The 15,757-nt window shown below is 39.9% G+C and overlaps 1 protein-coding gene across 3 annotated transcripts in view; it reads right to left on the reverse strand.

Annotated features, from left to right (window-relative positions):
- Positions 1–940: 940 nt before the first annotated feature.
- Positions 941–15,757, reverse strand: part of SEMA6A (semaphorin 6A) — a 144,961-nt gene continuing 130,144 nt past the window's right edge. For 2 of the 3 annotated variants that reach the window (XM_024208778.3, XM_024208776.3), the window contains one exon: positions 8,301–12,262. In XM_024208778.3, the coding sequence (XP_024064546.2) occupies positions 11,073–12,262 (1,190 nt within the window). In that variant the 3' untranslated portion in view covers positions 8,301–11,072. Of the gene's footprint in view, positions 1,156–8,300; positions 12,263–15,757 lie in introns of those variants that run through there. The other variant, XM_024208780.2, reaches the window with a different exon arrangement.

Consider the following 15,757-nt stretch of genomic DNA (forward strand, 5'->3'; position numbering starts at 1 on the left):
TGAATTGAAAAATGCTATTTCTTTTGTTTACCTTTTTTACAGTGCAAACATTTGTAATAAAAATAATATCAAATGAGCACTGTACACTTTGTATTCTGTTATAATTGAAATCAATATATTTGAAAATGTAGAAAAACATCCACAAATATTTATAATAAATTTAAATTGGTATTTTATTATTGTTTAATAGTGTGATTAAAACTGTGATTAATTGTGACTATTTTTTAAATCTAGTTAATTTGTTTGGCTTTAATTGCTTGAAATAACTGCAATTAATTGACAGCCATAATTTTTACTAACAAAATGGATCCCACATTATTATTTTTCGTATCCTTCAGTTTAGGGGTAGCGTCACCAGTATAGTCCAGCTGCTTTGTGCCACCACAGCAGTGTAAAGCAACCATAAAACCAGTTTAACTGGCACCTTACCCTGTATTTACAGGGGTTTAGCATCAGTAGAGTCAAACTAAGGAGCCAGAGCATATCTGTGAATCTAGTTCTAGGTCTTTAACCCATATATGGGCCCTGACATGGTGAGAGACATGTTGATGTATTTAAAGTCTTTTAGCATTAATTTGGATAATGCACCTAATACCCCGTATCGCTGTTAACTATTGCAAATATATAATTATCCAAATGCATTAATAATGTTATTAAAAGAGACATGCACTCAGATAGACTCTGTCAGGTACTTATTTGGTTAGAGGAATAGCAGACCTTTTCTGAATTATAACTTATATTTTCCTGGGGCTCATTAATTTTACATAGGAGAAGGGCAAAATTCTTCCCTCAGGTCAGAGTATAGACTAATATTCTGATCTCCTTACAGTACATGACTAGGTGTCTAATAGACATAGGTCATTCTGTATTTATAGGTCCCTTACCTTCCATGGATTTGTGGTGTAGCTTTGAGCCCATACAGATGGAAAAATAACCAAGATCAGCCATGAGGATCATTCTAAGGCTGAAATTTTGCTCTAAGAGCTTTCAGTCCCTGGTTTTCCTGATTGTGGATCCAAACTGCTAAAAATGAAGTTTTGGAGTGGCTCAAAGTTTTTCTTTTCTATTCAGAACAGGCACATGATTATCGGGGAGAAATCCTTCAGATTCAGTGCTGCAGTATTACAAAACTTGTTCTGTCCTTGTGGCTTTTCTCTAAAGAGAAAGGTAGAGGCAGATATTATATGCTACAAAAAACCCAAAACAAACAAACAAACAAAAACAGAGAGAGAGACACACACACATGCTGGTCCTTGAACTACCGCAAAGAGATATTGTATTACATTTTTCAGTGTTTCCTAGGAAACCAGTTCAGTGTAAAACAAATTCTTTGTCTCCTTTGCAAAATTGTTTGAACCATCACATCTCATAAAAGGTTGCTTCACAAGCAATTTACGCAGCATTAAAAAAAGCTTAATCTGCAGTTTGTGGCACCAATGAAAGTGATACTTTTATCAGAGGCTTACATGCTTTAGATTATATTTATTCAAAATTGATAAGATTATGCCATAATTTCTGAAGAGTATCTGAAATAAAATCTTTGTTGTGTGTGTCTTTTTTTTTTTTTTTTGTAGATAAGTCTTTTCTGTGCACCAAGGCAGCATTAAAAAAAACCAGGAAATTATTTCTAGGGGCTCTTATCAGCACATCCATGCTAGACTATTGTTTGAGAGAGAAATACACATTTCTTCCTGAGCATTCAAGAGACTTGAACAAGATTTCCATAGATGTTGGGTTTTACTCACTGTTTTTATTTCAAGGAGTGATGCATGTGCTGATTTTTGGGTTCCCATCTGCGATAAAAGGTTCAGAAGGTAGGAACAAAAGAATATTCTTCTGACTTGAGTTGTTTCTGATGTCTATTACAGCAGGATGAGCTTCCCCCCAGTGCAGGAAGCTTGCATTAAGGGGCAGATCCTCAGCTGGTATAAATTGTCCCAGCTTCTTTGCAATCAAAGGAACTATGACAATTTACACCAGACAAGAATCTGTCCCTTATGGTTTAAAGTGGTACTGTCTACAGGGATCTGTAGGCTCGCTGCACTGGCATGAATTTCACCAGTAATGCTGAATAGTGAAGAAGAGCTTACAGGTTCTCGACCCTGGAGGATGTAGGGTCCTGGGATCCCACATTTCTGAGGTTCATAGTTTTAAATTTTTTGTTGTTTTAATTTTAAAGTTAGTTTAAAGTCAGCTTTAGAATTTCTATTTTATAGACTGTCAGTTCTGAGCAATTTGATGACTTACTATTGCAGGTAGATTGGCCTTTGCTTCCACTGCACTTTGCTTAGATGTGACCTAATGGAGCTGTTCTAGTCCCATATTCTGTCATATATAATTGTTATAATTTCCCATCATGCTCATTGTGATTTTTTTTTCTTGTTGTAGTCCAGAGTTCAGCTACATTTCTGACGATCTCTGACAATATTTTATTATTCTATTATTTACAATGCTATTATTCTGTGCAATGGACTGCTATCCACATTATGCACACAGTTGTTGAACTTCCAAATGCATCATGGCCAGCAAAGGAAAACACTGATCTAACTGAATTAACAATGGTGTTGTTATGCTTAATAGAGTTTGTCATGAAACACTAAGCAGATGTGACAGTGATCTTGGTTAGTCGTATTTTTGTCCTTACTCCCAGACATGTTAACTGTTAGCCAGACCATTTTGAAGGATAGCTCTCCTTTGCTGATCAGTAATCACACCTACCTAGACATGTGACAATCCCTTTAGACTGATGGTTAGAAAAAGCCAAAGCCTTGAATAACAGAAAGTTTTAAATACAGATAATAAACTTGCCTAATTAAAAGGAGATGCAGATGGCACTGCCACCTAGCAATTTTCACCTCACTTACTTTGACTCCAATTATAGCCCTTCCCTACTGACTTACACTGTTTAAATTACAAAGTCAGAAGGATTGATGACTATTTACCTGTTTCTATTCATACAGACAAGTCTAACACATTGTCCTTTTTCTGTTCAAGGCATGTGATGATGGTCTTAGTGTTTATTTGGGAAATAGAATTAACTTCATTCTTTAAAAAAAGAAAAAGAAAAACTACTAAGAGACTCATTAGCAGACCTACTCATCAGCATGAAGCATATGACTGTTATGCAACACAATTTGTTGGTTGGAGGAGTACCATAGTTCTGGGAAATACATGTTAGTAGTTAAATAGCTATTGCTTATGTATTGCTTTTCAAGTCAGTTTCCTATTGTATTTTGCCTTTTGGCACACTATAGGAAGACTGATCTGGCTCCCACTCCATGAACTTTGTTCCTCCCTACTAAAAGCCAGAGTAAATGGGTTTTGTGGGGTGAATAAAGCAGGATTTGTGGGGATAGAATCCACCCCAACCCACGGACAGGCTACAGAGATGAAATAGCTACTATAGGCTGTTCCTTTGCTACTGTTCCTTTGCATGTGGTGGTACCCAGCTATTGTGGCCACTGTTCCTTCTGACCTGACCCTGAAGTTCCACACCACGCTATCTGGGGCTGGCACAGCGTTCCTGTCTGACACTCGGAGTTCAGGAGGTGCTTAACCCTGTGTCCACTGAAGTTAATGGTAAAGCTGTCAATGGTGCAGAAGCTCCTTGGTGTTGCTGCTCTGCTTGCACCATCAGTGCTGCAAGGCGTGTGTAGTGCAGAGTCTGTTCAGGCCATGTACTGGGGGGAATTTCACCCTTGTTTAACAAAAATATGAGTATAGACAAAAACTGAATGGTTGCATTTCCAGGCCAGCTTAGCTAAGCTTTTTGCCTGGCCAGAACCACCCAACTTCAAGCTGTGTTGGCTCCCTTTTGGCAATAGAGAAGAGATGGCAGTCCTGGTGGATTTGCTCGTGTTAGAGGTCCTTGTGTCAGGACCTAGGCCCACAGTGGGAGTGAATGTGGCCTTTAGTGTTTCATGGATTTTAGAGTTGGAGGTGGTACAAAGCCTGGGTCTTCTCAGATAAAAATGTTTTGATGTCTCAGTCTGCGTTGTGAGGTTGAGTGCGATGGTGAGCACTTACTCATGAAAGTAGTTCCATTGACTTTAGTGGAGCAGCTTATGTGAGTGTGACACTCTCTGTACACCAGAGCAACACCCTGGCACCCCCATATTTGCCATGGTGATATTATAATATATTTTGTACAAAGTATGCCTGTGAGGTATCATTTTAAAAGTCTTGACCAGTTTACCATTGATATCCTGTGAAATTGTATGGGCTATCATTGTATGTGCAGTTATGAAGTTTTTCTGTGTGTGTGTTACTGAAATATGTTGTGAAGTTGGAAACATCCACAACCAGCCTTTCAGATACAACAGTGGAGAAGCCAGACAGCATTGATGGATCATTAAGGGAAATCCACATGAACAAGGACTATTACAGAATCTGTATACAGAGGGAGCATGTAGACAATGGATACTGCTTGACTCACATCATAGCAAAAGTTCTTTCCAGGAAGCTGGAAGAACCTATAAAGAAGGGGAAATGACATCATCATTTCACAACTCAGCTCCTGGAAACACATCTAGAGAACAAAGACTTTGAACTGGGGAGGTGCTCCCAGGCTGAAATGAGGAATCCCAGCCTGTGTATGAAGGAACTATACCATCAGGGTGAGATACTGCTTGATTCAAATCCTGTCTATTTTATAGAACTCAGATTGTGATTCTACTTTTATTTCTTAGGTGACCAACTTTGAGCTGTACACTTACTACTTATAATCCTTTAAAAATTATCTTTCTGTAGTTAATAAATCTGTTTGATATTTTACCTAAAACAATGGGTTTTGCTTGAAGTACTTGGGAAATCTGCTCAGGAACAAGGGATGGTGCATGTCCTTTTCACATTGAGGGAGGGGTGGACTGGATAATAAACTTGCACTGGTCTGTGGGGAATTGGCTGGAGCTTCTTTATTGTTGGTTCATGAGTGGCTGGCAAAAGCATTCGCGTAACCCAGTTGGATGTGTGTCCGCCTGTGGATGTCTGTACAAGTGCAGTACCTGGAGGGGTTTGCAGCTTGCCACAGCATCACAGTGTGAGAGGGAGCCCAGGTTGGTAAGACAGAGGGCTCAGCAGTACCGCAAGTTCAGGTTGCACCCTGGGGAACCCATCACAGTAAGTGCTAATCACTGTAAAAATGGCCTAAATGGAGCCAGTGAACAAGGATTTACAGTATCTAAAAAATCCACTTTTTGGATTCATTTACCAGAGTATCTTTCATTTTGTGCAAAATATTTATGCAAATTAATGCTGATTTGCAATGAGCTTTCACATATCATAACATGCTAAATGAGGTCATCACGAGTAACAATATTAACAATGAATACTGTGTCATTAAATTGATTAAACTGCTCAAAGCTCCATTGCTTTTTTCTGACACTTTTTGCTTGACCCATCCAGACCAGAGGAATTTCTGCTATATGGTACCCAATTATTAATTTTCTTCAATGACACCTTCAATTTTTTTTAAACAGCAAACGAAAAATGCCTCTTATTTCATGATGCACATTTTTTCCCCTCATTTATTCCTCCTCTACTAGGCCATTACTGCAGCACATTAGCAGGATGAATGACTGCCTCTACAGACTGTTAATGCTACTGTAGAGACTGCCTTGAAGAAGTCGATTGGCTTTGAGGCTTACACCTTATCCCAGAAAGAGATGCTTTGTCATACAGGCAGATTATTTACAGATCCCCAAGGGTCCTCCACAGAGAATCTCTGATTTTGCACCCTCTTCATCACGACTTTGGTTTGCAGTCACCGTCCTTCTGCTGAAAACAGCTGAGTGGGGTTCCCAAAAATGTCCTTCATTCCTACTCTTAGATCTACCAGGGTCTGAAGTGTTCTCTGTCCTCAGGTGCTGGGCAGTCTAAGAGCTCAGCAACACTCTCAGTCTAAGAACTCTTACATGGCAGCACAAGGCTTTCCAGCTGGCCTTCTTTTTTTAACCCCATAAATTTAATTTTCATTTGCAGAAAAGTTCTGTATGAAACAGTATTCTGAAGCAAACCAGGACAGCAAAAGCTCAGTCTTCTTCTCATTCTGTTCCAAAGGCTAATGGGGACAGGGCTAGCATAGAATAATTTAAATGGAACACATGCTAATGCTAATGTCTGGAGAAAACAATCCAAATGTGATTAGTCAATGGGAAGTTGAAACATGGAAAATAGTAAAGTTGAAAGAAACTTAGGAGTGACAGTGGACAGCAAATTAGACATGAGTTTGAATGTGTTACAGCAGCAAGAAAGGTAAATGCAGGTTTGGGTTGTATACACCAATGTGCCATGTCATGGAACTAGGAAGTAAGGGCACACAGATAGTATAGTGAAGAGCACAGTATAAGTACCTAGCTAGACAATAGTCCCTCCCTATATGCACTAATGCAACCCTACCTAGAATTTTGTGTTCAGTTTTGGGTGTTGGCTCATTGCTGGAAAGCTATTCACAACTAGAGGCTGGTTAGAGGGCTGGAACAACTGAGGACAAGAAAAGAGTTAAATATGTCTAACCTAGTTAAGCAGCAACTAGTGAGGGTAGGACAGAATGTGATTACAGTTCACAGCTGCTGTATCTGAAGGGGAAAACACTGAAGGGAGGAATTATTTATTTAATATGAACAATAACCAGGAATAATAGGATGAATGGGAAGCCTTAGACTGACTGTCAGGGAAAAGTTCTTGCTAGTGAGATCTTTTAGCTTGTTGAATAATTTCTCAAGGGCAGTGGCAGATGCTCCATTATTTGGCACATTTAAGACGAGGCTGGAGAAAACATAGCAGAGAGAATATTCATGCATTAGCAGGAGATAGATACTTTGTACCCTATAGACCGTTTCCATTTCTACGCTGTGATTTTTATGAAACTTCTAGGAGCCGATCATGCAAGATGTTGAGCACTTCTTGAGAGGTGCTGAGTGCCCTCAACTCCCAGTGAGGGAATGCAACCTCTGGTGGAATCAGACTCAGGGTTGGAGCAAATGAATGTGGTGGACTCACCTTTGTCATCAGTAAATGTGCATCCATGCCCCATCTAAAATTCAGTATGATTGGCAAATTTTATTCAAGAAAACCCTAGGTCTGACAGGAAAAAGGCAAGGATAGTTTTGTGGGTGAGGCACTGGACAGAAGGTCAAGAGACTTGAGTTCATAGCTCTACCACTTCCTGTGTGAACTTGGGCAAGTCACTTAAAGGATGATCCAAAATCCACTGAAGCCAATGAGAATGTTCCCATTGATTTCAATGGACAGTGGATCAGATCTTTAAGCTTTCTATGGGCCAATGCCCCATATGTAAAATGGGGGGCGGGGTGAGGGAGGGGTTTAACGGTAGTTCCCTACCTTACTGGGATGTTGTGAGGATTAATTAATGTTTGCTAGATGTGAGAGCTAGTAATGGTGACAGATAGGTATATGGGGATCTATCTGGGCAGAACTGCAGGTCAGGAGTGAGTTGCATTCCAAGAGCTATTTAGGAAAGCGTGTGCATGGCCTGCACGATGACTAACATTGATTATTACAGTGTAGCCCTCACTTCCATTAGCTTTAAACTCATATTATAAAACTGTTAAAATAATGGGTATTTGAAGGTTTGTTTAATAGCTTTTTTTTTTTAAAAAGTGTTCCACATTTATGGAATTCTGTTACACAATATAGAGTATGCAGGTAATTTTTAATAACATCCAGGAATGGATAAATAAACTTCTTTATTCTTTAACTGTTTAGTAGTATTTTCTTGCAAAATTAAAGTTTAATATGATGTTATAACATCCTGTAAACCATGCCCATGAAATTTAATTTTTTGCCTGCCATGTGAAAAATGTGACCCCCCCCCCTCCAATTTACTAATACATAAAACAAGGAAGTGAAGTCCCATCTGTATAATGATCTATTTTTGGTGGACCATGCATGATAAAATCCCAGCCTTGATCTCTTAAACTATCAAGTCTGCCATAAATATTTGATGATCAACAAGCCCATAAAAAGAAAATGCAGAATATGAATAGAGGGAGAGCAAATATGTAATTCAATTTTTAATTACCAGTGTCTCGTGCTAAAGTCAAGTTCATCTTCCATAAGAGGTAGAAAATAACCTACAATTTCCTCTCTTATTGTAAGCTTCTTTAAACAATCAGCATCACATCTCAGATTAGAGCTTTAGCGGGGAGAGAAATCATCACCGAAACAAAAGAACAGGACACAGAGACTAAGGTAGAACAGTCTAGTTTTATTACCTTATGCAATCAAGAGCTTTTTTCCTTTCCTTTTCTTTTTTTCCTTTTTTTCCCCGTTCTTTCTGGTTTTTTTTTTTTTTTTTTACAACGTACATTAAGTTGTGAATCAGATGTTAGGGGCATGTGGAGATGAAGGAAAGTCAGTGATATCACAATATTTTACAACTTTACAACAAATGAGAGTCTGAATTTGTTGCATCTACCAGTGTATATCAAGGGTGGAAAGCAAAGGCACACTTAGGTTTATGTACCCCTCCAAGTGAGGGGTGCAGGGAGATTGGGGTGAGGGAGGATTAAAACAAAAGACCCACTGAGTACAAAATGAGCATTTCAAGGTCAACCCAGTAACTGATGTGATGAATATTACAAAGGCATATCTCTGTACGAGGCTGTTGCAGTGATTATTCATTTCTACATGATGTCAGAATGCTTTGCTTAATAATAGCAATGGGCACTGCACATTTGGTACTCGAGGGATTGGAGTTTGGGGGGGGAAAGGTTGCAAGTTGCTGCTGCTGCTACTTTTTTGTTTTTTGAAAGAAAAAAAGACTTTCCTGCTACATACTGTTCTGAAGGGTTTAATTAAAAAAAGCATTGCTTTGGATACAATCTATCTACAGCAGTCTGCATAGTTCACTAATGGTGAACAAGTCAGTTTCATAAAAGAAGCAATGATGGAATGAAAGAACATGCAAGCACCCTTGTTACACACTTTGGTCTAGATCATCCAGACTTTCTAAATACCATCTACACGCTAGCTGACTTGAACTCTTTCTTTTTGATTGTTCGGAAACAAAACCAAAACCCTGCAAAACAAATTAGGTATAAAATTTAAAAAACAATCAAAACAACCTCCCCTCCCCAAATATACTGCCCAGTAAAAAACAAAAATGGCCCTCCCTTATTTTCTATAGTATGTTGACACAGTTATTATAACAGATTAAAAACAAATCTACCTTTGTGCATGAATAACTGAAAAATTGTAAAAGACCTTATACGTGGGCACGTGCACACTCAGGCCACATGCAAAGTCACATGAAAGGAAAAAATGAAAATCAAAATTAATTCCCCCAAAAGGTTTTTTGCAGCATTGTTCTGGATGGCCTTATTCAGTTACAGCAGGAACCAGCCTGCCTCATCCTACTTCCATTTCACTTCATTTTGTATACTGTGCATGCACACGGCACCATGTGTCATTGAGGCTTGCTTCCAGTGGCTGGCCAGTCACACACAGTGCTTGTCTCTATCTAGTGGACAAACCAGACTTGGAGACCGTACATTACTCATTTCTCTGCTGGCTAATGAGAATATCACCATACTGAAATGATATGAAAGTATAAGGGCGAGGAAATTGCCAACCACAATACGGTGTCTATGCTGCCAGCATAGCCTAGGGGTGGTTTGAGGGCAGAATTGGCACAACTAGAAAGTCAAACTGAATTGGAGGGTATAGTACTACTCTAATTTCTTGATGGATATGGTGTTATTACAATAACCACTACATTCTTCTTTGAACTTCTTTACTCCAATTCTCCAGGGGGCTTAGGAGAGGGAAGGTAAATAAATATTTGCATTTATTCAAAGGGCGGGGAGGGGAAGGTTTTACATACTACAGCTCACAAATATACACAACTGAGGGTGTAAGGCACAAATTTACATGTGGAAGAAAACAGGCTATTCACAGATGTATTCCCAAGAAAAACCCGTGTGATAAGACCATAATTTATGCATGGTAACAGCCGGCATATTAATTAGTTCACACTGTTTGTGGATTTTGTTTGCCGTCTCACATGCAAGGTGAAATGAGATGGCACATCACAAGCTGGTGCCTTCACAGAAAGTATTAATGACTGACAAAGCCATGTTGACAGCAATGGTGCACAAATGTGCAGTTTTTAAAGAGTTTCTTTTGCAGTTGCTTTAGGAGTTATAAATTTGGGGGATTTTGTTTGTTTGTTTGTTGCCTGTCATAGATCAGAGGCCCAGCAAGCAAATTAACTAACAGATTTAAATAAATATTCCCCTTTTTTCAGCTAGAGATCAAACAGTCCAAACACAAAGTTCAGAATTCCAGCTCCAACTTATTTAACTCAGTGAATTTATTGGAAAAATAAAAGAGTTTTAATTACTCCAGTTAATGGGTTTCACGTTAAATAGGTATAATTTTCAATGTATTTTTTCTGAAGAGCTGCTCATAGGATGATATGCAGAAGTCATTTCCTTAGGAAAAACAAAAGACGAACAATAAATAATAGGAGTTATTTGCGTTAACAGTCACATGTTATTCATTAAAAGAAGAGTAGCAGAAATCTATGACATAGTTTTGCCCAACGTGGCATTTATCTGCTATAACCAAACGGCTGTAACACTGATGGGCATTTCACAGTACCTGCACATAGTAAACTTCTGCCATTGTTAAGTCAGAGTTAGCTTTATCAATGAATTTTTTATTTTGTATTTATTTTATTTTTTTAAGTTCTTTTATTTGCTTTGCTTTTCAGAGCACTCTTTCCCAGTTCAGGAATGCACTGTGCAATTGGGGGTGAAATGTCACAGTCATCATTCACCTGTGTGCTTTTGGCTCAATGTTTGTGATGTTAAGTTAGTGTTTTGAGTAAAGAACTGTCAGGTAGTGGGGGTGAGTCCTGCAGTTTGAAACCTTCACCACAGATCAGATGGCTCGGTTTAAAAAATATTCCACTTTTCCCAGAGAGCAGGATCAACACATCCTCAGCTTAACAACAGCCTTCTTGTCAATTGGAACTAGTGATGCAGTTGCAGAACACTGGCTTTAAAGGGCAAACTCTGTTTCATTGCTGTCCCCCCACCCCACTGTGATTATGTACACGCATCATTGGGCTTCATGGATGTTGAAAGTGGAGTAAAGGAAGGTTTGGGGGGTACATCTGGTTTTAGCGAAGGTGTACGTTTCAACCCGGGCCTTGTCAGCGAGTTGTATGCGGTGAGACTAGGCTGCCTAGAGACAGTCACAGCCTGTGCCTGAGCAGCATGGACTTGTATGGAGTCCACTCTCTGGGGGGCAGGGGGAGGGTTGTCTCCCCTGCCGAAGCTCTGATTTCGAGAGAGGTGGGAGGAATTAGAGGAGTTAGTATTGTTTCTTTTGAGAGTTGATGTCTGATGATTTCTCGTGAGTGAGTTCGTAGGGTAGTTTCTCTTGTAGTCCACATTATAAGCAGAGGAATGCATTTCTAATCGCTTGCCCAGACCACTCTGAGCCAGAGAGGAGCCAGGAGGACCCAACGAGGCTTCCCGCTGGGGTACTTTTGGTGGCATGCTATCCAGATTTTCCACCAGATTAACCCCATGGTTGGGACTTTTGCTGCTGAGATGCTCCTTTATGGTTTTGTACTCGAGCGTGGCATTCTGGTCCTCCATGGCCATCTGTGCCATGTCGCTCATTTTTGGCTGATCAACATACTCATGCTGATAGCCTTGCTGAGAGATTGGCAAGACTACAACACTTGGGATGTGGCCGGGAGAAGCCCTGAGAGGCAGGTCAGTTGGAATCACAGGCGATGACATTGCGGGGATATCTTTTGTGCAGGCGTTGATAAGGTTCTGGTTTCTTTCCCATTCCCTGCTGCCACGGCTAGGCTTCCTCTTCTGTTGCAGGGTTGGGGTGGACTCAGGGGTTGGCAGAGCAGCCAAGTCCAGATGGTGCTGGTCAGCTTTGATTAACATTTTGGCAGTGCTGCCCGGGGTAGTGAGTTTGCCATTGTGCATCAAAGGTGTGAGGATAGCTTCTGGTTTTGGCTCCTTGGACTGTGTGTCTCCAAAGAGACCGCTGAGCTTGGTAACACTACTCATGGAGCCGCGGCGGGAGTGGGCCAGCTCCTTCTCCTTCCTCTGGACAACGGCCACGTCTCTGCGGCGATGGTCACAGATGCAGTAAACGATGATTCCCGAGAAGACGGCCCCCATGACAAAAGCAAGAATGACTGCAATGGCCAGGAGGGTGACCGGCACCAGCTGATCATGGCCTTTGAGATAGCTCTCACGAATCACTCCTGCAACAAACATCATACAATGGTAAGCAAAAATCTAACAGGAAAAGCTTCTTAATGTATCTATTCCATTCAAAGGCATTAACTGGGGATTTTATTTGTCCTCAGCTTTTCATTAACTATCCCAAGTTCACATCCATACTGTACCTGCTGGCTGGAACTCACTTTGAGCAAAGTTGAACTCAAGCTGTTGAATTAAGATCCAGGCTTGAACAACTTGGAGCCCGGGGGGAGTGTTCAGGGTTCATTCTTTATAAAGACAGGGCCCATTTGCAGAATTTGGATGTGTATCAGAGATCAGCTTTCAAAATACCCCCGAAATTCCAGGGTATTTAGATCAGGAAGTGAAATCCTGGCCCTACTGAAGTCAATTGCAAAATTCCCATTGACTTTAGCAGGGCTGGGATTTCACCCAGGGTTTTTAGTTAGGACTGTCTCTCAGGCTGAGAAATAGCATATATTTCTTCACCCATTCCTCAACCCCATCTCTCCTCCCACCTAATGTTATCTCACATTTTATTTCTGTAAATCACTGACACTGAAAAAGCTGAGGAATCAGAAGCTTTATGTATGTTACATAAATGAATCTCACATCCTTTCAAGTTTTCTCCCCTGCTATTTATTTGTTGTCTCTGTCACAAGGTTTGGAAGCTGGTGTCATATGTTTGGGCTGCAGCAGGGATGTTATAGAGTATTTATATCCTGAGTAACTATGAGAGAGAGAGCCCAACACTGAAATACATTGAGACAGAACAGGTTTAAAAATACCCTCCAGATTTCAAGTGTCACTGCTAATTTTTTTTGTAAATCTCTCCTGTTCTAGATAGGTAAATATGCTGGATTCTCTTTGCTGCTTTGGCTAAAAGCACACACAGTGAGAAGCCTATTTGGTGGCATTGCACTGTGCTTAGAGATGTTGTCAGGTCTTATTATTGCTCCTAAGGCTTGCTGTCATAGTAGGCTTCTTCAGTAGAGTTAATATCCTCAACTTAATAAAAATGATGTGAATGCACCAGTCAATAATCCTACAGAACATTAACCAAGATATTGCACATATAAAGAACATTGCTTTTCCTTTCCCTACTTAGTTGTGCACCAAGCCAGCACACGCTAATCAAATGCAGGTGCGGAGCCTGTTGGGTTCTTTTAATGCTAAGTGAGAAGGAGTCGCAACTGTCAGATCCTAAGTGCCTGACAAAGTAGTTTAAAAAACCACAACTCCAAATACCCCATTCCCTTCTCTGGAGAGCGTGCAAATGCAAGTGCATTAAAAGCATACTCTGAGGAAATGTAAACAATGTTCTTATTATGAGAGAGATAGTGAGAGAGAAAATGTACCTCGAAGGCCTCACAAGACTTTGTGAAGATACCAGTCTTTCATGTCATAAATCAATGGTTTCAGGAATCCTGTCTTTTATGTATTTGGTAGGCAGATAGCTGTGGCCCAGAATTAGAACCAAGTGCAAAAAACCCCAGCAAACTTTTTCAAAATAACACTGAAATGCTGCTGTTGCCTCATGGAAAGCATTGATAAGCATTCTGTCTAGATTCAATTCTACTTCTATAGCATACTTGTCCCCATTTCAATTAGTGTGTGTAAGTGGACAAATGATATTTGCATACAAACCAGGAATTTTAAAAGCTGAACTGTTCTTGAAATCATAATCTCCTGCTTGTGACATCACAGTTGGTTGCCATGGAAATTAATTGTGTTGAGACAGAGGATTGTGATTTCAAGTGGAGAACAAAATAGCAGGAGCAGTTGATCCCTTAAGAAACAGAGATCCTGAGAGTTACATGAATTCATGTAAATATCCTTTATAATAAAAGAACAAGGTAAGTAAAATAACTCCCAAAGGGAAAACAATGTGTAAGTAGAAACAATCTTCAAATTAAATGCTTTTCAGACTCTTCCAAGAAGCCCCGGAAGCTTTTTAAGGGCCAGATTTTGCCACCCTTTTACCACAAGCAATACTTAATGTGAATATATATGGTAGAATCTGGTCTTATAGTTGAGCTTAGACCAACAATGGCATTAAAGTTCACAGTTAAAGTTTCAGCCAAAATGCAAATCTTTTTGTGCCTTACTGACAGGAAGCATGGTCTAGTGATTAAGGCATGGGATGTGAAATGAGGACACCTGGATTCTATTCCTTGCTCTGCTACACTCTTCCTGTTGTGACCCTGGAGAAGTCACTTAAGCTCTCTGGGCCTCAGTTTCCTCAACTGTACAACGGGTATTTACTTACCCCAGAAGGGTGTTTCAGACCAAATTCATTTATATTTGTAAAGTGCATTGACATCCTCAGAGGGACACTCAGAAATGGAAAGCATTTTAAATGCAAAATATTACTTTGGTGTTGCAAGGATGGTCAGAAATGAGTTAGGTCATATCCACATACATACTGTTAGGCACAATGGGCTGAGCTAAGACCAGCTTCAGCCCTCAGGATCCAATTTCACAGGTGCCTCATGTAGATCAGACCACTGGAACTTAGTGCACAAAGCAGCTACAGAACTGGGCCCATAATTTACATTTCCTTGCTTTTGTCAGCTAAAGTTAAAACTTTGATATTGATTTACTTGGCTTCTTCTTTCACCTGAGTTTGCTCAAAAATATTTTTAAAAGAGGATAAGAAAATGGAATAAACAGATTAAATAAAAATGAAACAATTATGTTTCAAATTCTTCCATTCATCTAACAGTTTTGCTGCTGTTTGGCTTGGTAGCACCTCTGAATACTGTGTGATATAGTGAGCCCTTGCTATTGTATCCAAAAACTGTATGGGACCTTGCTATCACTATCATATTACAAATGGATTCTGAATCATTACAACTTACATTACAAAACCACACCACAATTTGGAATGAGTGGCCACGTGTGCTCCAGAGAGCTGTGTGGAATAGTAATGGTGCTAGAGGTCAGAGTTTTTCTTCACTGGCACAATTTCATGAGGCAGCTTGACTTGAGCCAGTGCCATTTGAGTCTCACTTTCATGAGTTCTAAATTCTGCCCAAACCTTCATAAACTCTAAAAGAGAGCTTTGTCATAACAGAGCCCAAGGTCAGTTTCTGTGGCTTTGCTCTAAGTGTGTGGATCTTTTGGATACAATGTTGTGTTAATAAAATGGGTTATTTTGATCACAGGTCAAATCCAACTGGCCTTACTTACTTGAGTAATCCCAACAACTTTAGCTTTAATCATATGATTTAAGGTGGGCAGGATTTGACCACAAATTAATGAAGTTCAGGGCACAGATAAAGTAAAATAAACTAAAACGTAGTGGCTATGAGTGTTTTGCATTCTAGTATTAGGAGGGAACACCACCAAAACCTTATCTGAAACAAGGGGATGATCTCAATCCATTACCAATGCACATCCCAAATATTCAACACCATTAGTAGCAGTCCCCAAGAGACTGGGGCAGAGTGGATGGGTCTAAACCGGGGGTTGGCAATCTTTCAGAAGTGGTGTGCCGAGTCTTCATTTATTCTCTC

The sequence above is a fragment of the Terrapene carolina genome, unplaced genomic scaffold (assembly GCF_002925995.2).
Source record: "Terrapene carolina triunguis isolate 2854851 unplaced genomic scaffold, T_m_triunguis-2.0 Scaffold69, whole genome shotgun sequence".
NCBI classification, from domain to species: domain Eukaryota; kingdom Metazoa; phylum Chordata; order Testudines; family Emydidae; genus Terrapene; species Terrapene triunguis.